This window comes from Anser brachyrhynchus (genome assembly GCF_964034855.1).
Source record: "Anser brachyrhynchus genome assembly, chromosome: 1".
Classification (NCBI taxonomy): domain Eukaryota; kingdom Metazoa; phylum Chordata; class Aves; order Anseriformes; family Anatidae; genus Anser; species Anser brachyrhynchus.
In genome coordinates, this window is record NC_137694.1 from 95,015,738 (window position 1) to 95,036,972 (window position 21,235).

The window sequence follows — 21,235 nt, forward strand, 5'->3', positions numbered from 1 at the left end:
CCACAGCCCCGTCTCTCAGCCTCCTGCAGGACCCGAGGCGACATCCCTCGTACTTGGTGGCGGGGGGGGTGGGCAGGTGCTCACAGCACTCGATGGGGTCCTGCAAGCTTGTGACAGGGGAAGAGACAGAGGGGAAGGCGGGTGGCCGGCCACGCTCCTCCCGAGTCAGTTTTGAGAGGAGCGCCCCCCCCCCCCTCAGCCCTTGCCCGCCTCTAAGATGGCCGCCTATCCCCCGCGCCCGCCCCCAAGATGGCGGCGCCGCCCTTTTCCCTCCCTCCCGCCGCCGCTCCCTCTCTCCCTCCCTCCTCCCCCCTCACCCCGGCCACGCGCGCGGGCTTCTGACCTCACTTCCCCTTGTGCAGCAGCCATTTTGTCTTTCCGCCGCCGCCGCTGCCCGCGCTTCTCCCTCCCTCCCGCCGCCGCGGGCCGCGCAACTCCAGTTCCCCCCCGGGGCCCCGCCGCATGCGCCCGGCCCCGCGGGGACGCGCCGCGGCCTGGCGCCGGGGTCTCCGCGCTCCGCCATGTCGAGCGAGGAGAGCTACCTGGCCATCCTGCGCTACCTCACCAACGAGCGGGAGCCCTACGCGCCGGGCACGGAGGGCAACGCCAAGAGGAAGATCCGCAAGGCGGCCGCCTGCTACGTGGTGCGCGGCGGCACCCTCTACTACCAGCGGCGGCAGCGGGACCAGCAGCGCTTCGCCGAGCTGGAGGTGGTGCTGCAGGCCGAGCGCCGCGCACGCCTCATCCGCGCCGCGCACCTGGCGCCCGACGGCGCGCACCGCACCCGGCTGCAGACCTGGCAGGGCCTCTCGCAGAAGTACTGGTGGAGAGGTGAGGGGGCGCCGCCGAGAGGGAGGCCCCCCCCCGTCCCGTCTGGGGGTGGGGTGGCGTGGTGGGGGCGGCCTGGGGCGTGCTGGCTTCTGTAGGTTGGGTTTGGGGTGAGGGGGGCTTGGCTGTGCCCTTCTGATCCCCAGTCGGGGGATCGCTGCCCGGTGACGAAGCAGCACCACGAAGCTCGCAGTCGTGATGGCTGTGTCCCTGAGACGCAGACCGTGCTGTCCCATCGGTTGTCGTGTGGCTTCGTTTTCACTAGTGGTATCGTTTAGGCTGGAAGCAATAGGTTTAGGTTGGAAATGAGGAGGCATTTCTTCTCAGAAAAAGCAGTCAGGCACTGGGACGGGTTGCCCAGGGAGGTGGTGGCGTCACCGTCCCTGGGGGTGTTCAAGGAGAGGTTGGACCTGGCCCTTCAGGACATGGTTTAGTGGGTGATAATGGTAGTAGGAGAACGGTTGGACCAGATGATCTTGGAGGTCTTTTCCAACCTTAACGATTCTAGAATTCTGTGTTTGTAAGGAAATACAGAGAGCAACTGTCCCAGTCCAGGTGTTGCGTACAGCCTGCTGAAGGGAGGGATTTCTCAATTCCTACACTTGGTGTAGGATCATAATCCCTTTCATGCGATCTAGTTCCACTTTTAGCCTGATAATAAGCCTTTTTCAACTACTGGTGGAAGGTGTGCACATTTAAAATAGTAGACCCGCTATTAACTGTAGTTCTTATGCTCATCGTTATATTTCTCTATTGCCTCCCATGAAAGGATGAAAACACAGAACTAATCCTTAGCTGGGACCAGAGTCATGTCACAGCAGTTAGAAACCAGTTGTGTATTAACAACCAAAATTCCCAGTTGTGGCCTTCTTTTGGCTGAGCCAATAACTTGGTACCTGTATTCCCTTTGGATTTGGTGCTCTATTTTTACTCCTAGGTATCCATTAAACAAATCTCCAGCTTTTCAGTTGCCTGGAGCCCAATTTCTGTTTATCCTGCTTTTTTTTTTTTTTTTTTCCAACCACTGGTAAGAAATCTGTTGTTTCAGCTACAGTTTTCTCTATCTCAATTTGTAGGCAGTTTGCTCTAGCTGCAGCACATCCTTCCAGTCCAGGTCTCCTTGATTTGAGGTGCCAATCTGTTGTGGCTGTAGCTGGGAACAGGGAGCTGGAATGGGGCCTGGGGTCGAGAAGGGTGTTGGCAGTGGGGTCTGCAGGCAGCAGACCCTGAGAACTAGGCCTGGTTTCAGCTGGAATCAAGGAAGCGTAAAACATGTCTGAAACAGGCACAGATGTCTTGGGTTGGCAAGTCTCATATTGCCTCAAGTCTGTGTTTTCCCGATCCTTCCACAGATGCATATGCAATGATGCGATGCAGCACAGTACAAAATGCTGCAAGCAGGGCGAGTCTTTTCAGGTGTGATAGGTTTTGAAGCATGGAGGCACAGGTTCTATAGGCTCTTATATCATCCTAGTGATGGAAATGAATTTGAGTTGAAAGCTTTTATACGCTGAAAATGCCTTGGTATCTCATAGGACCTTAAGCTTAGGAACTGTCGAGTATCTAAAATTACTCAGTTACACCTGATCAAGTACTGGAGGGGAATGGAGTTTCTTTAAACTCCAAAAAATCCTAAACAGCTGATTTAAATCAGTGTTAACAATACAAATCAGTGTCATAGCCTATAATTCAGTCGGTCCCAGTTTTGCGAAAGCCTTTTACATAAGCCTTCCATTTCTTATCCCGTTTAGTGAGGACAAACCGAGATCCCACTTGTGTGGAACTAATTGCAGGATCAATTTACAGCTTTCATTGTCTTGGGATTCTTATAGTGAATGTGTAAATTGCTTTTTTTTTTTTTCTAGCTTAAAGTCCTTCTGGGACGGTTCTGCTTCATATAGTGATCTTAAATATTTGATTGCAAATTAACTGTGGATTACAGTAAGGACATACAAAAGTGTATGAGAAGCAGAACTGATAAAAAGAAGGTGTAGGTGGCTGACTTCGTTTTTCTTGAATAATCATTTAGTATCTTTTGGCTAATCACCTACGTATTTAATTATGAATTTAAGGCAAACTGAATGAGAATTGGAAGCCTAATTAAGCTTCATTAATTTTTCTTAGGTATTCTTAAGCAGGTTAAAGATTACATTAAGGAATGCAGCAAGTGCCAGGAAAAGCTAGATCGCTCCAGATCTCTGTCGGATCCTTCTGAAATGCTGGAGGAACTTGGACTGGATACAAAATCTCATGAAGATAGTAATGAAACAGATGATGAATCGAGTAATGCGGCATCAATCCCAGCTGCATCCCCAAAGCCTGTGAAGAAGAAGCCAATAGCAAAGCATGAGCTTGTATTTGTAAGTACTGCTGTTCACATCTGAATGTATTAAATGTTCGTGCATTCTTAAAAGTATGTTTACTTTCCATTGCTGTGATAATCCTGCATAATATGACATATTTTTATAAATATATTTGATGTGTGAAAACAGGTGACTGGTACATATGACATGAAATCAATGATAATATATGATCTTTGGAAAACAAAATTGCCCCTATTTCTATATATACATATAAGATCCAAGGGAAAATTAATTGCAGAAGTATAAGAAAAGTATCACTTACAAGATTCTTGTGGAATCTGTATTTGTTCCTTAGTAAATTATGCTGTATTTATATATATGAAATTCTTGATGATGGTAACTGGGGGCTCATAGACATGTAAAGACTTGAATCTATAAATTGTTTCATGTTGTAGCATTGAAAGATACAGTCCAAGGAACTGTTTGAATATGTCTTCCCATTTTTCCAGTTGTCTGTTTTAACTTTTTGGAGGGAGGGTAAGAGTTGGCACGTTTGAGGGGGGGAAAAAAAGAGAGAATAATAGTAAGATGGTACAGGCTTGAACTGCTTTTATGGTTGCAGCAAATAATCCTTTTCTGTGTTTCAGTGTGAATGCTTACAAAGGCAGAGTCTAAATGTAATGAAGTTCTCGTAATGTTGTTTATGACAGGTTGACAGTAAGGGCCTTGTGAAGCAGTCATCTTCCAAACATTGTCTGTCAGTCTTAAACCAACTGAATCAGCAGAGGCTTTCCAATCAGTTCTGTGATGTGACTCTGCTGATTGAAGGAGAGGAGTACAAAGCTCACAAATCTGTCTTGGCAGCCAACAGCGAGTACTTCCGAGAGCTCTTCATTGAAAAGGGAGCTGTCACTAGTCATGAAGCTGTAGTGGATCTGTCAGGTGAATTGTTGTGGGTTTCGAAGATAGAAATCATAATATCTGAAGTAAGGTGTACAGTGTTTGATTCAGTCTCTTTCGAGTGTTCAAGACAACCAAATATTTTATCTTGCTTTTTTCCTCTTTTAATCTAAAAGTATTTTGTATGGTTTTTCATGCTAAAATGATCACTCTTGTTTTTGCACAATTTGATCTCCCATACTGAATTGACCATGGAATTCCATCTCATAATTTCTGAGAAGCTTTGGATTTATTTATTTATTTTAGCTTGATTAGGTGTGTTTTCTCCTTGTATTAGTCACAGACCTTAAAAAAGGGAACATAATCCAAATGCTTGAATACATCAAGAGGGAATGTTTACTAGCTTCTCAAAGAACTGTTTTGATGACCAAATACTAAATTGTCTGATGTCTGGAAAACATTACTATACATATTTCTGTTTTTTTGTCAAACCTCCTGTTACCTTAAAGATGGGAGATAATCCTAAAATCAGTGTTCCACAAATAACTTTGAAGAATATTGTACAGAACTTAAATGTTCCGTTGCTTTCCCATTACTTTCTTAGCCTTTGCATGAACAATAGGCATGCATGAACAATGGATTTCTAGTATGATGGTCCAGAAGGTCCCCCAAATTAAATATTTCATTTATGATTTTTTGAACTGTGGAAAATTATATCAGATGCTTCTTTGGAAGCATTTGTATCTGTGTATATATATCTTTTTCAGTAGCCAATTTCTTGACTCATTTTTCTGTAGAATTAATTGTTGCTTAACTCCAGGCTACTTTGTGAATGTAGCAGCCCAGAAAGACTTCAGTTAAATCAGGATTAATCTGCTTCAAAAACATTGTGGCCCTCCTAGCATCTTGAAACAATCTTTCTGAGAATTTTATCATGAAATTACCTCAATTTTACGTACTTATCAAAAATGTTGTCTTGAGTTTGACTTCCACAAACAATATATACAAGGAGGATGCTTTTGTGTAAATGACAGTGAATTGAGTCTGAATGGAGGGGCTCTAATGGTGTTTGTGAGTGTGTTTCACTCTAAATTTCAGACTTAACTGTATCAAAAATGAACTGTTGTATCCGTCCTGGGGTATTTTGGTATAACAAGGGGGTCATCAGTGTTTGCTCTAATCTCTTGTTTTATTCCTGATAGGGTTTTGCAAGTCAAGTTTCCTCCCGCTCTTGGAATTTGCTTACACTTCAGAATTAACTTTTGACTTCTGTAGTATGGCGGAAGTGGCCATGCTTGCCCGGCATCTCTTCATGTCAGAGGTTCTTGAAATCTGTGAAAACGTGCACAAACAGATGGAAGAGAAACAAATTACAGTGTACCAAAAGGGAGATATTCAAACAGTAGAGTCAACACAAAGTTTAGCAGAGCAGATTGGAGTTGAGATGCCGCTCCTGCATGGTGCTGAGCAGCCTCTACCAGCAGAGCTGGCAGCCCGTGAAGTGACAGCAGTTGTGAATGGAGCTCCTTCCTCTGCTGGGCCAGAGGAGGCAGCAGCACCCCAGCCTCACCTCTTGCCCCCAGAGCCTGCAGAGGCCACTCCTGACGATCTTGCAAAGCCTTTGGAGCAGTGTGAAACAACTGAAAATTTTATCAAAATAGAGCTGGTGGAGAACATTTCAAACAGCACTGTGTCTGTCAGACAGGCTGAGCCATCAGTTGTGGAAGCCATGGACACAGATGGTCAAATGGAAACGGATCTAAATGAAAGCTGTAAAGGAAATGTAGAGACTGCTTCTGAAGACTCCTCGGAAATGCTCAAGCAAAAACATGGCAGGCAAAGTAAAGAAGAGAGCATTTTGGCTTCACAACCAGAAACCATGGCTTCCAGCCAGGATGATACTTATAAAAGCAAGCTTCGCCAGCGTTCTGTTAGTGAAGGTGGATATATCAGATTGCATAAAGGAATCGAAAAAAAACTGCAAAACAGAAAGACAAATCCAAAATCTGCAATACAGCAGGTATTCTATCTCTGTTTAAGCCTGTTGGCGGTAATCATTCTGTGTTTCCACACCAGTCTGAAAAGACTGTTTCCCATTTCTAAGCGTTGTCTGGCAAATGCTTTTAAGTGTTTTCTTTTTTGAGAAATCAACGTTACTGCATACTGAAGTAACATCTAAGATGTGACACTTGTGCAAAAAAAAAAAAATCAAATTTATTTCCAGACTGGAGACCTTTCAAACACTTGGTATTTTTAGCCTAGCTTGAATACCTCCATCATAGCTTTTTCGTGTCTGGACAGCAGGTGTTACCTGTTCCCCAAAATTCTTAATGATCTGGCAATTTCTTAGCTGTCATGTCTGTATGTCAGTGACAGACAAATACAAAAATATCGTGATCGATTACAGAAATGAAGCTCTACGTTTATTAAGACTTGAAAATAGCGTCTGGCATCCTGGGTAGATCTTAAGACATAGTTATAAATCATAACAATCCAGTGCCGCTACGCTTAGATTGGGATTAGTTTGTTTAATGAAAAAAAAATGTCCAAAGATTACTTAGATTAAAAGCATTCAGATGTTGTAAAAACTTAATAATTGTGGTTTTTTTAATGAAACAGCAATCTTATTTGTCTTTCAGGAGCCTTTCCTCTTCTAGTGCCCATAGATGGGTGGCATTCACCACACAGAGCACTAGTTCATTCAATCTTGTGAGAGTAGGCTTTGCTTCACTCCTCCAGAGGCAGTAAATGATACGAAGAACTGTTGCTTTCCAGAGGTGTTCTGTGAAGCATTTAAATAGTAGATCCACCCATCTGGTCTGAGAGGTATAAATTGTTACCCTTGTAGATAGAAATTGTAGCATTAGTCTCCTTTTATCTCTGGTCAGTGTAAAGACTGGATGTTAAAACTAGCACAGTCCAAATATTTGAGCACCCCATTTGTGACTTCTGTTTTCCCTGTTTTGGGAGGGGGAGCTCTTTCAGGAGCAGCTCCTGTTAACTTACTTCACAGTTTTTAAATCCCTTCCCTTGATAGAGAAGGTCTCCAGACAGCATCCACATTAGGAAAAAAATGTTTTAGATATTAGATTGCTCAGAATTGGAATTAGGAATAGGTTTTTGCTTTCATAACTGATCTCACAATTTTTCACCTTTTTGTCTTACGCTACCCTCAACTCCTACCATGACACTGGATGTTGTATAAGCATTTGAAAATAGACGTTCCTTCTTGAGTTCCTAGTTTTGATCCTGGAAGAATAACAGTAAAGAGAGATTGCAAGGACATGCTGCTGACTTGAATTAGCATAATTGCTGTTGGCATGGAGATGTTGGGGACAAAGCATGCTTTGTATGAATGGGTTATTTTCTAAGCTCTTATTAATCATCTACTGGACAAAATGATTTTTGTGGCTTCCTAATTTGGCCAAGTTTGCATAACTTTTCAGAGCAACGGCAAGACATAAGAGAGTCTGAAAATGTTGTCCCTGTGTTGAGTTTGTGTGAGACAAGGAAAGGCTAGCGTGTTTTCAAAAACTGCTAGATGCTTCACTTGTTGAAGAAATGGGGATGCAATGTACTGTTTTTTCCCCTTGCCTTATTCTCAGAAACCTGAAGGGGAGATACCTGATACAAGAAATTTCAGCCTGATCAATTAAACTATGGATTTTAAAGAATTGACAGCAAGTTTCTGCAAAGGAAAATGAGATTACCAGCTCAAGGTAGCACTGCCAATACTGCCTCACACAAACATTAAGGCTGGAATACCCTTAACTGGAAAGAGCTTTGCTTGAATACTGTCAAATTTTTTACACATTATTAATAACTCTGTTCTTGCTGGCTGGTAAGAATGTATTAGGCCACTTTTTTATGTCTACTTTGATAACTTCTGAAATAAGTCTTGAAAAGGAAAGTTGAAGTGAAGGACATGGTTGGAAACATTTTATAGAAGTTATGACTGGAAGTATTTGTGGTTCTTCTCTAACTATCACTTAGCTTGCGTTTAGCCAGTTAGGGAGGGCTAGTTGGCTCTGAAGTGGTAAGTTGTCTGTCTATAATTATAGTCAGCTTGTGGTTGTAAAAGAAGACCATTTTTCTTACCATAATCTCTCTGGATTTTCAGTGATCTAAAAAGGCTTAACTTTCCAGTGGCTACAGAAACTAAGCAAGATTGGGTGATGTTACTGTAACATGAAGAAACATAAGCTTTTATCACTGACTACATTGTATTTCATGCCTCTGAAAGTGAAGTTCATTCACTGGTTATGTTTTTCCAATTTAGGTTGCCATGAAGCTGGTACAGAGAGGGAAAAAAATGAAACAGCCCAAAAGAGAGACCACAGAAAATAATGAAGTAGAAGCTCAGCACAAATGCACGGAGTGTGGAATGGTGTTCCAGCGGCGCTATGCGCTTATAATGCACACACTAAAACATGAAAGATCTAAAGATTATAAATGCCCAGTAAGTTTTTTTTGTCTGTAAACTTTGCTATTAAAATTCATTCAGTAATGACATTAGTAATTATTTTTCTTGTATCTTTTAGTATTTAGCATTTATTTTCTTTACGGATTTGAGAGACGGACAGAGCCTTGATCTAAATGGGTAAAATGTAGTGCAGCCACATGCCCTGATAGCATCATGTGGCATGAGAGTGCCCGTGCTGCTCATGGTACTGGGTGGGCTTTACTTTTAACCTTACTGGTAAATTTACAATTGTATTTAGATTATCCTGGAAGTTACTCCTTACTGGGAAGTGATCAGTGGCCCTGTCAGTAGCCTTAAAAAGCCAACATGTAATTCTATTAATTAACCTGAAAAAAAAAAAGTCTGTTGGAGTCAAATTACAGACCTATGTAATCAGATTACTATATTTAAAATCTTTGATTTACCTTTTTTGAAATAGCTTTGAAATATTGCATGCAGATTAAAGTTGTAATGTTTTCTTTCCTAGTTGTGTAAAAAAGAATTCCAGTATGGTGCCTCCCTACGAGCTCATCTTGTCCGACACACACGGAAGACTGAAGTGAACACTGCAGCTTCTAGCGTAGAAGAGACAGGCATGTCTTCAGTGAAAGGGAGAACTAAACGGGAATTTGTGTGTGATATATGTGGCAGAACTCTACCTAAGCTCTATTCTCTCAGGATACATATGCTCAAACATACAGGTGTAAAACCACATGCATGCAAGGTAAAGAAAAAGTTATTTTACTTTGTAATCATGTCAGTAATGTATTTGATATTTTAGTATTGACCCTCTATCCTACAAGTTAGGTTAATTTAGGTCATTTCACAATGGGAAAAAATAACATAACATTGCTGATGAAATTTCTTGTAGTTGGAGACTGTAAACTAGAATTCAACTAGAAGCTTGAATCATGGAATTTAATACTCCTATGTCTAGAAAATGTCTTTGCTTGAGTGTTCTTTTTTAACAGACCATTTTTACTACTGGTGAGAAATCATAGGCTTGGTCATCCTTGTTCCTAAGATACAGGAGTTGATATTGTGTTTGGAGCTAACAGGTTTTCAAAGCTAATCTGTTTAAATATTCTGTGTTTTTTTGTCCTCTTTGATTGGATCTGGATTTTTTTTTAGGTCTGTGGAAAGACCTTTACATATAAGCATGGATTAAAAATGCACTTAGCTCTCCATGAAGTACAGAAACAGTTCCAGTGTGACTTGTGTGAGAAGTCCTTTGTCACTAAAAGAAGTCTTCAGGAACATATGAGCATTCATACTGGTAAGTAGTGAGAATTGCTTTGGATGGCTTTTGTGCGCTGGTGAACTTTAGCATGGTTCTTTAATGTTAAAGGAACCATTTAAAAAGAAAGTAGTTTTTCATCCTGGTCAGGCAGTTGACTTAGACATAATTAGTCATTTATATTTCTCCTTTGGGCTTGTTTTATCATAGCTTAAGATTATTATGGAAATATTCTATACCAGAACAGGGAGTTGTGGTTAGTCTGTTCCTACGTCTTTATTTACTTATTTATGCCTATATCATGTGAATTCAACAAAGAAAGCCAGAGATGAACATTTCTGAGCACCTATACTTTCAGTCTATCCTTTTGGAGGAGAACTCGCGAAGTTGAAACTCTGAGAAAGTCCGGGTGTTTTTTCAAGACTTCTGCTTGTACTAATAAAACATTTATAAAGCAAGAATGTAGTATTTGTTGCACAGCTATTTTAAATAATTTGAGTGAAAGATATTTTTAAACATGAGCAATGCTTCAGGATTTATTCCTATTTTAATAGGTTGTATGCTCTTTTAAGATTGTGTACTTTCTCGTGGGATACCGTTTGTATGATCTAAGAAATATAGGACTTGTATTCTAATTTCACAAGTCTTATACTGAAGTTTTATAAAAACTGGCATCTTGAAAGATCTTGGCATGTAAAAGATGATGTTTCTTTTGTCTAAGACAAGCAGTTTTAAACTATGTTGTAATATGTAGAAGTTGCCTATGTTTCCTGAGTTGGGAGGAATCAGAAGAAAGAGCCTGTACCAAAAGTGGAAGAATTTATATTTGTACTCAGGAGTCATAAAGTGATGAATTGGAGTTGAAAGCTCTTCTTTTGAAGTAGTGTTCCACAAATTCAAGGTGTGAGTCACCCACAGGCAATGCTGCATTGCTGGAGAAGTTGTGTATTATATGAGAACAGGCAATTGTTTTTCACACAAGAGGGCAGTTTTTTTAAACTGTTCACATTTCATGGCTAATAGTAGCTGTACTGTTGTACCCTGTGTTTAGAAACATGCAGTGAAGTCATTCAGAGTTGTTACTCTCCCTTCTGTCTATGACTACATTGGCACATACAAAATACACTTGAAAATTCCATCTGTGTGTAGTTAAACCAACTTCTTTTTGCAGCACTGCTCTGATTACTTCAGATAAATTACATAGGAAGAAAAAACACTCACAAAGCATCCCAGAGAGATGGAGGCCTGGCTTTGTAACTTGTTTGCTTTTGTTTTTTGTCAGGAGAATCCAAGTACCTTTGCTCCATCTGTGGAAAGTCTTTCCACAGGGCTTCAGGACTCAGTAAACACATAAAGAAACACCAGCCAAAGCCTGAAGTTCGTGGATATCAGTGTACTCAGTAAGTTGTTAGTTGCTATGGTGTTTTGTTCTTTTGGTTTGTTGTTGGGGTATTTTTTGTCCTTTTTTTTCTTAAAGATGAAAAGCAAATCCTGGTTATAGAACAAAAGTTCATTGGCCTTCAGTGAGATTTGTAAAACATTAGTGTTATAAAAAATAACTAGACTTCTGTTAATACGTGAGTTGGAGAGCAACACCTTGGGATTTTTAATTGTTACCTACTTTCATACAGTTATGTTTTAATGAGTATGTTTGCACTTGCAGCTGTAATAAGTGGCCATGTGGTTTTAAAGCTCCGCTGTAGGACAGATAGAAGAGCGGTAAGCTTGTCAGAGACGAAGGGTCTTCAGCCTGCTCTTGCCTTCCTTTACTGTGATAGTTAATTTCAGCTGCATATATGTCCTATTAAAGTCTGTGGTGTAATGTACTCATGTGCACTGCAGTATGCACTATGTTTAGTAAACAGCTGTGCAGGAATATCTAGATTATAGATTCAGATTAAGACTCACTGACTATTTTTAACTTGATTATAAAACTTGTATGACCACTTAAATGTTTTTCTTTTACTGACTTTTAACAGAAACTCTAATTGTAAAGAGTGTGTTTCATAGTGAGTTTACAAATCATGTTGCTTTTCATATGACCAAGCAGACTATAGGAGAACCTTTCAAATAACCTGTAGAAGCACAAATGGTACTTAATTTCCACACTGTCAATTAGGTCTCTAGAAAACTCTCTCAGGTATTAAAAGGGGCTGTACTATTTGTGATTGCCTGTATGTAGCTTGTGGTATTAATGAAAACTTATATCTAAAATATTTGTAATATATCTCTGGTAGTACAGCTGTACAAATAATATTTCCTTTCCTAAATATGCTGAAACCTCATTTTAATTTTGTCTGCAGTGTTTTTGTTTAGTGTTTTGTAGTACTAAAAACGTAGATCTCAAAAATTCAAAGAACAAAGCTAATAGGATCCACATCAGGGATGGAATTGGTTAATGAAACATAACAGGGAAGACAATTTTGGTTTTGAAAGAGAGTTACATTAAAAATAGATATTCAAGGCAGTAGTCATGGATGCATCATCACCTCGAATGAAAATGTATTTTGATTCCTCAGCTCCTTCAAAACAGACACAACCCTTGTTTCTTCTAGAGTTTAGATCTATTCTAGGAATATAATTCATGTTGTCACAAGTGGTTTAGAGAGCTTCACTAAGCTACAAGTAGGCTTCATTTTTCTAGTACATTGGCTTGGTATGTAAATCTTCCAGCCAGGCTTGAGTTTGAGCTTCTGGCCCAGTTAAATTAAGCTTCACACAAGTTACTTTGCTAAAAGTAGAAGTAGATACTAGATTAAATCACAGTAGTGTGTGAGTGTCAGAGGATAGTGGTCATGGTTCATTTTTTACTTCTGAAATTAATACTTCTCTAATGGATTTTCTAAATACGCAGTCCATGAGAACACCAAGTACCAACCTCTTTGAAGACCCTTAGGGATCTGGAAATCCGGGATCCCTGAGAATCCCATTTGAAGTGGAGCTGTTGGTGATTTTGTTTTTGTTTTTCCTAGCCTAAGAGAAGATTGTTCAGGCAACTCAGGGACTATAACCTACTTAATTTCTCTAAAGCATAGAAGGTTTTTTTCTTGCCTTTGCAGGGTACCCAATCTTTGTGAAGTGTGATATTACAAGTTTTGTTCTCGTATGGAAACTTTCTTCTTTTCAGATTCCACTTTAAGTTGGAATTCAGAGATTCCCTCATTCCAGAGGTGGTTGAGCTACAAAATGTAAATCCTCTACAGTGGACTTAGAAGTCCATGAATAACTTTGCTTGTTGGCCTTTCTCTGCACTCTGTCCTTTCTCAAGTCGTACAGTGTATCATGATACATGAGGAAGAGATATAGAAGATTAGGCAGAAGAAGAGGTCTGTAAGGCAAAATTTCTTTCAAAGATAAAGCATGTCTTTGGCTGGACTACCCCTGTAGTTTTTACATCAAGAGAAATTTGTTATTTTATGTAGTCACACTATGGGAAGATATAAATGAAGAAAAACTTTAGGAATTTAGTTTTAGATGTATTCAAACAGCACACTAAAGAATGAACATCACTAATCTCAGATACATTCTTGTAGAATCCTGAATTTGTTTTTTAATTTCTTAAAAAATATACTTGAGCGTTACAGAAAAAAACCCACCCAGATATGTTATCTTTGTTTTATTATTTAATCCTCTTTGGTTAAGGGAGGAAACAACTGTTAGAACCCTCATAGTAATTCCTATGATATAATATACCTTTTTGATATCTTCCAGCCAGTCTGCCTTTGATTAATCCTCATAATAAAAACAGAAGGAATATAGTCATCCATAACAGACAAAAATGTTTCAGAACAGTGTCCTCAAGTGATATTCCAGATTTTCAGATAAGCTGCTCTTCCTTTTTATTTCCCCTGGTTTGGAAAGTGTTTGTGCTTTGTATCAATATTGATGACACTACAGGTCTTCTCCAAGTGTTCAGTTGCCATTACAGAAGGGGATTTCCTTGGAAATCAGGATTACCAAGATCTTGCTGATATAGAATGCTACAACCTTTGCTGTTACAGGTGTGAAAAGAGTTTCTATGAAGCTCGAGATCTCCGGCAGCATATGAATAAACACTTAGGTGTGAAGCCATTTCAGTGCCAGTTCTGTGGAAAATGTTATAGTTGGAAGAAAGACTGGTATTCTCATGTAAAGTCTCACTCTGTCACAGACCCTTATAGGTAAGAGGAAATAACTGAAATGTAAGAAATTATAATGCCACAGCCCTAGATTAGTCACCAAGGAACTGCCTAATCCATGGTTCAAGTACTGATTGATTGACCTTGACTGGGGCGTTGAGTTCTTGAGAATGTGGATGGGTGACTTCAAATAGCGTGGTCAAACTGGTAATCTGCTGGCACAATCCTGGGACCAACGCATATGAAGTCATAAGAGGATAAGTATAATTAGTAAAGTTATGCTTTGTATGCAGTCTTGCTTCTCTAGAACAGTAAGTGGAAGTTTTGTGGCTATTAATAAGAGAAAATGTGGCTTTTACAGTCCAATGGCATTTCTAATTACGGAAATAGCTGTCATGAAACTATATACCCATTAAACTTTACCTACATTAATTCAAGTACATTTTTATTTTAAAAAGTTTAAGATAAGCATAGGATAATGGTTTCAATGATCTCTCATTTTACATGCTCTAGGTGTAATATATGTGGTAAAGAATTTTATGAGAAAGCCTTGTACAGAAGGCATGTAAAGAAAGCCACACATGGTAAAAAAGGAAGAGCAAAACAAAATCTGGAACGAGTTTGTGAGCATTGCGGAAGAAAATTCACGCAGCTCCGGGAATATAGGAGACACATGAACAATCATGAAGGTATGTAGAAAGCAAGTAGTCATGGCATTCGCATACCCCCAAAAGCATTGTGAAGAAAAGGGTTATTGTGAGTTATCTTTGAATCTTTGCGTGTCCTGTGATGCAGAACACACAGAAGTTCTTACAGATTGTCCAGTTAGTTTTATGCTTATCCTGATTAATTAACTTTCTTGTGGTGATTCCCAGAAGTGCTGCTGGCATCTTTCTAAAACTGTAGTCACACAGTCACAGTATCATTTGTCTTTCTCGAACTTTAATGGAAGAATTATTTTAGAAGCAATAGGAAAAAAAAGTATCTGGCAAAGAAAGAACTGCACGTACTACTTTGAAAGTTGCATGTGGCTAGTAAAATATTCCTCAAACAGGAGAGTGATTGGCTTGAATTTAGAAAAAGGGCCACTGGAAATTGGTTAACTTCTTGATTTATAACTGGTAGTAAGCTTTATAATGTTTGGGGGAACTATGAAACTACTTTATAATTTAAAAAGTATATGCATTTTTACTTTAGCTGTGAAGTGTGATCTTCAGTATTTGGTTATTCCAGCTGTGTTTGAAGTCTATAATACAGAGACACATCTTCAGGAAAAAAAAAAAAAAACTTTTTTGAAGCTTATCTCCTTTTAAAAAGCTGCTACAGCTCTCTCTAACTACTGGAATAGAGATTGTTTCTAAATACAGTGAGTCCTGTATACTGGATACCTAGCCTAAACTTACAGTGACTGCTATGGAGAAAAAGCCAGTGTTAAAATAGTGCTCGTCACCGCCCACATGCTCCATTAGATAATACAGACCACAGAATTTGCGCATTAAAAGGGAGAATAAGATTATACAAACACCATGTGCAGAATTTGAACATATGTGGTGTGGAGGAGGAAAAAAAAAAAGCTGTAGATGGCCTTATAAACGAACTAGAATAAGTGCTGATTTGTTGAGAGGTGTATAGAAAGATTTATGGAAATAAGGTGTGACTAGGAATGTAAGTGACATGTTCTTATAAGTAAAAGATGGTTTCAGAAGTAAATTGTTTTTGCCTGTGATGCCTTAGTTTTAAGCTTTATGCACTTAAAATAGTGCATCAAACTGCATGAAAAGGAATGGTAAAAAGAAATTTTTGAGAAGACATTAGTTTGCGCAGAGCACTTGTGGAAAGGAAAGTTGTACCATTTAATGTGTTATCCTTACTTTATACTGTAGTACAGAAATGGTAAGTAAGATGATTCTCTTGCTTGGAAAAACTTGTAGTACTTGTATCATTTCTTTGTGCTTTTATACTACTGTCCTCCCTGTTGTTTCTCACCGTCATTCATATATACTTATAAATGCTGATGGTCATTTTTTCTTTGCTTTCCATTTGAAAACAGGTGTGAAGCCATTTGAATGTCTAACTTGTGGAGTAGCCTGGGCTGACGCGCGTTCCCTGAAGCGTCACGTAAGGACGCATACTGGAGAACGGCCCTATGTCTGCCCAGTCTGCAACGAGGCTTACATAGACGCCCGGACGCTGCGGAAGCACATGACCAAGTTTCACAGAGACTATGTTCCCTGTAAAATTATGCTGGAAAAAGATACTCTTCAGTTTCATAACCAGGGGACACAAGTGGAGCACGCCATCAGCATTTTAGCAGCAGACATGCAGGAACAAGAAACTGAAATTAGCGTTGGTGGTGAGGAGATTGAGACTGTGGTAGTGACAGGAGACACACTTGAAGCGATTGAAGCAGTTGCAGCTACTGAAGAATGTACATCAGTCTCCACTCTTTCTGACCAAAGCATCATGCAGGTGGTAAATTATGTACTGGCACAACAGCAAGGACAGAAAATGGCAGAAGTCACACAGGCCATGGAAACTGTAGAAGTAGAAGTAGCTCACGTTGCAGAGACAGAGTGAACGCGGCACATAAGAAAGAGCAAGGAGACTGAGGTCTTACGATATGTGATAGCTAAATATTAACTGGATATCTGAGGCTTACGGATACCTACTCACACCATTAATCTCCAGTACTGAATTTCTTGGTTATGAAATATTGCACGACGCATTACAGGGCAAAAGTTAAGATGCTTCAGTGTAGTCCAAGGCTTTGATGGCTAAGATACCTGCACTGGTCATAACTATTTAAAAAAAACTGTTGGGATAATGTTTCCTGTGTCATGGAGTATCATGCTGTAAATTAAAAAATCTATAAAGTGGCCGCACTAAAATCTAGAAATGTACAATTGGTAGCATTTTTTACTCATTTTTACATGCATTTCATCAAGTTTGTGAGTGAATGACCAACATAGGGTTTCATCTCTTTACTCCCTAAAACAAGGGAATGGTGGAGTTTCATGCAGTGCGTGCTTTACGTGACAAAATCTGAGGCTTTTGTCTTTAGGCAGGTGCACCATCTGCAATTAGTGAATCCTAGTTTTGAAGAACTTGTTTAAATTCCAGATCACTGGGGGCAGGTCCATGGTTCAGCAAAACAATGAGGGAAGGGGTTCCAGAAGTCTGAGGATGTGGTACCCTGAGATCAGGAACTCAAGTTCTCTGGAGGATATCCTAGTGAAGGGAGACAACTTCTGTAAGTAAACTATTTGTGAGAGGAGCTTACACTTCATCCTCCATGCACAGCTATGTTTAGGTTAATGGTGGTCAGTTGTGTCAAGGAACCTACTGTCTGTGTTACACATACCCAAAGCAGGCAACCTAATGCTGGATGCTTATATTTTTGTATTAAATGTGATGCAGAAGCTTTTAACTGAAGGAGTATAATGGCATGTTTTTGTGAGAAGGGGCATATAAGTGTGCTCAAGTCCCGCTAGTTAGGAACTGATCTTGTATTATATTATTGAAGGGAGGAGCTTTGGTAATTCCCAAATGGGGGACACAGCCATGTCAGAGGAAAGAACTATGAAAGTCTTAGCATCAGGTAAGAATTTGTCTCAAAATTACAGGAGTCTCCAGATGACCTTATTACAGATGCTCTAACAAATACTTCTAAGGCAAGCTAATAACTCAGTGTTTGTATCACATTGATGGAAAAAATCCTTACTAGATTTTCCTGCTAGTAAGCATGAATCACAGCCATGCTTGACCAAGCTGATTTAATACAACGTACAGTGCACATGTCAAGGTGTGGGTCCTTTAATGTTGTTTTTTTAATTGCTTTTTTTAAATAAGTGTTGCTCAGGAGATCATGGAACGTGCTAGACATGAATAACCAGAAGTGTATTCTTTTAAATTATTCTCAGTCTCTATAGCATTATCAAATGCTTTCCAACTTTGACAGCAGCAGGGTATCCAAGAAGCCAGAAGGTCTGGGGGGTCACTAAAATCGTATGCATATAATGCTGTAACCCATGAAACTGATTCACTAAGCAAAATCCATGATGAAGTAACCACCTCCTTTGAATCTGCCTTCCATCATATTTAACTATTTGAGTATCTGCCTACTAAGCTACAGAATGAATTGTTCTTTTTATATTTTGCAAACCTGTAGATAAGCAGTTGTTGAAATTTTAAGGTAGCTTGAGTTCCTGCCTCAGATTTGAATTAATCTGTGGATAACTACTTCAAAAGTGAATGTTGTCCTGCACAGAAGTCATGTCATTATTTATACATCCTGCAGCCCTTTACAACTGTGTTCTTTTCTAGTTACCCAACTGAGTAAAGCTAAAATGAATACTTGAAGAAGAAAAGAAACACAAACTGCTAGCTATAACTTCTGAATTTTTGTATGGTCAAGAATCTTGAGATAGCCATCCTGCTTAAAATGGAAAAAAAAAAAAAAAAAAACACATAGGTAAATTAACTGTTCTTACTGCCACTATGATGGAAAAAGATTTAATAGACTGCTAGATAATCTTTAAAACTTATTCCAGTGTTTGTATCTTACAAATAAGTATGTATTAAGTGATGAAATTGCAAGGGAAAACAGCTGTAAATAGTGCTAGAACATTATTTGTATATTTAGTGTGTTACCTTAAAAAGAATATTATTAGCACCTCAGTTTAATCTTTGGTGCATTTATTTATTTGCCCAATACATGGTAGGAAACAGAAGTGAAAATGAATTTCAGAGCCTTGTTCCCCACTGTAGAAATACTTCAACTGACTTGATAGCCTGCCATTTAAAAACAATGAAATAAGTTTGTTTCATAAACAGAACTCAACCAGGAATATCAAAGCTGAACACTGAATACTGTGCCTCATCTTTCAGAAGGGCATGAGGTTAATAGGGAATACTGTTGTTAGCTTTGCTGTTCCTGTATTTCTGAGGTTGCCTTATGTTTTTCCTTAGATATCCTAAGCTATTAATTTAAGATGCTTACTATGCTTCCGCAACCTCTTTGATGTCAGACTGCAAATATGCAGTTTATATTTAATTTGATTTTTTTAAATGAAGTTCATGAGACCTGTCCATTTATAAAGTATAGTGATAAACTCTTGTATATAATTTGATCTGTACATTATGCTGTTTTTATTTAGTGTTAGATGTATAAAGTTATGGTTTCTGTCATTAAATAAACTAAGCTTTGCCATGAATTGCTCTTTTAAGCAACTTTTTTTCAGGGGGAAAAAAGTGTTACAATGGTGTTCATTCCTCTTCAGTATTTCCTCTTTTATATTATAGTCAGAGGCTTTCTACATCGTACTACCTATGTTTTAAATTTTACTTAATTTGTACAAGGAAAGGAAAACCTTCACTGTGTTAGAACATCAATCTACTAAAGCATGATGTTAACAAAACACTATGTTCACATTGGGATTAATTTGGCTGCAACACATGGTGGTAAAGGGCCCTTTCCTCATCCACTGAATCTCCTGATACACAGTTCTAACACTTTTAGTTAAGAGGTTATTTCTCTGTACAACACTGACACCCAGGAGGCAGCATCACACAGCACTTCTGTCTCGGCCTCTGCTCTGGGCAGTTGTCCTCCAGTCACCCACCTGGCTGAAGGATGAGTTGCACAGCTGCCTCCTGGCCGCTCAGGAGCAACTTTAAGGCAACATCAGTGTTGCAGAAAAGCCTTTTTTTTTTTTTGGTTAGTCTTTTTTTGTTGTTGGTTTGTGGTTCATCCTGAAATGGTAAGACTTGTGCATATTAATATTTAGCATTTTAGCATATTAACTCTTCTGCAAACCTATACAGGTAACTAGGTTACACTGGAAATATATAATTAAACCAAAATGGGGGATTCAAAAGGCTGTGTACTGAAGAAGCAATGTGGCCTACCACTGAACAAATGCTATTCAAAAGGGGATGCAACTGTAGTTTTAAAAAAAGTCATGTGGCTAATTTTTTCCCCTTTTCTTTCCATGTGAGCTAGAACCACATCATTCCTGGCTGTTAATGAAGAGCTGTGAATATCTAACGTATGCATGTCATAAAGTAACCACGAGGTTAGGTCAGCTGCTGCTGCCCATGGCTGTTGGGAACCTAGCACCTATCAAGCAGTTCTCCACTGAGACCTGTTCCCGTGACAGCTTTCTAGCTATTGTCTGTTTTTGTGTTTTTTTAAACTATAAGATGGTCAAAGGCCTGGAATGACTTCTGTCACTACCCTCAAGCTCAGGTTATTTTCAAATATCTTCACAAGTCTACTGTGGCTTTTCAACAAGCTCAGTAATGCTGTTCAATCTTGCCCCCATATGAAAGGTTTTATTTAAGGGTAATATTCTTAGTAAGAGGGCTCTGGCTTTATGAATACTAGCATCAGCATTGTTATTATCTGTGCAGTAGCGCAAGTTAGCGTTAATATCCTAAGATATTTGCCAGTTTCATGATTACTGTTCTGTGTTTGCAATGCTAAAGGTGTATGTATGAACATGAAAGGCTACTACAGTTAGACTTCTTTCACCAAAGCAAAGGCAGAATTACCATTTTATAACAACCTACTAGGAATCAACCACCACTTACACATGACTATGACTATAAATTACGGAAAGCTGGGGGAGAGAAGGAGTGATAGTTACGCCTTTATTATAACTTGCATTACTTTAGATTATTATGTTCATACTTCAGAGAAAGTATTAACACAAGCTCATGACTTCAACCTTCAGCAAAGCTCTCACTACAAAAACATAAGCACTTCATCTGTGCATCTGTTTCATTAGGAAATCCAAAATAAAAAAAAAGTCACAAGATTAGCAAAGGTTTTTAAGATCTCACTGTATGTAACTGGATCAGAAAGTTCATATTTTAATTGCTAGCTGTGACAACCACGGCCCCTCTTACCTACTCACCCTACCCTAAAGGGTAGCTTGCATATACAGATCTATACTGCAAAAATATACAGATCTATACTGCAAAAAGCATGCGCTGTAGTTTAAAGGTTTACTTTGGTAACTAAATCCCTTGCTTGGACTCTTATCATGCCCAACTTTTAAATGGAAATTCATAAACAGAAATGTAACAAGGTTATATGCAGTTAAAGCGTAATAGCTCATGGTTTATGCTTCTAATTATAGATACCTATGCCTCTGCCCTGAGACAATGGCTCAAAGTTATTAAACAAGCACCTTTCCTAAGTAAACGCTATGTAATTTTTAAGATGTGAATATGCAGCAGTTAAAGAACAGTGGAAGATCCCTCTATTAATAAAAAAGAAAAAATAAGGACTGTATTAATAGGATCAAGTAAAAAATTGGACAACTAGCAACTCGCTTTTATGTTATTCTAGCATCTCATGGCATGGGAACTAGACAAATCACAT

General features: G+C 39.2%; 1 protein-coding gene across 1 annotated transcript; it reads left to right on the top strand.

Annotated features, from left to right (window-relative positions):
• The first annotated feature begins 293 nt into the window (after positions 1–293).
• On the top strand, positions 294–19,061 carry ZBTB11 (zinc finger and BTB domain containing 11). The gene is made up of 11 exons (XM_080578581.1): positions 294–831; positions 2,953–3,188; positions 3,842–4,073; positions 5,234–6,051; positions 8,311–8,490; positions 8,981–9,217; positions 9,625–9,769; positions 11,013–11,130; positions 13,732–13,890; positions 14,362–14,537; positions 15,899–19,061. Exons 1-11 carry the CDS (start codon positions 522–524, stop codon positions 16,423–16,425), a joined length of 3,138 nt encoding a protein of 1,045 aa, XP_080434707.1. The 5' UTR covers positions 294–521; the 3' UTR covers positions 16,426–19,061.
• The last annotated feature ends 2,174 nt before the right edge of the window (positions 19,062–21,235 follow it).

Coding starts and splice junctions, on each gene's coding strand:
- ZBTB11 (XM_080578581.1), top strand. CDS start 522: ATGTCGAGCGAGGAGAGCTACCTGGCCATCCTGCGCTACCTCACCAAC. Junction 9,218..9,624: donor TAAAACCACATGCATGCAAG/GTAAAGAAAAAG, acceptor ATTTTTTTTTAG/GTCTGTGGAAAGACCTTTAC. Junction 13,891..14,361: donor TCTGTCACAGACCCTTATAG/GTAAGAGGAAAT, acceptor TACATGCTCTAG/GTGTAATATATGTGGTAAAG.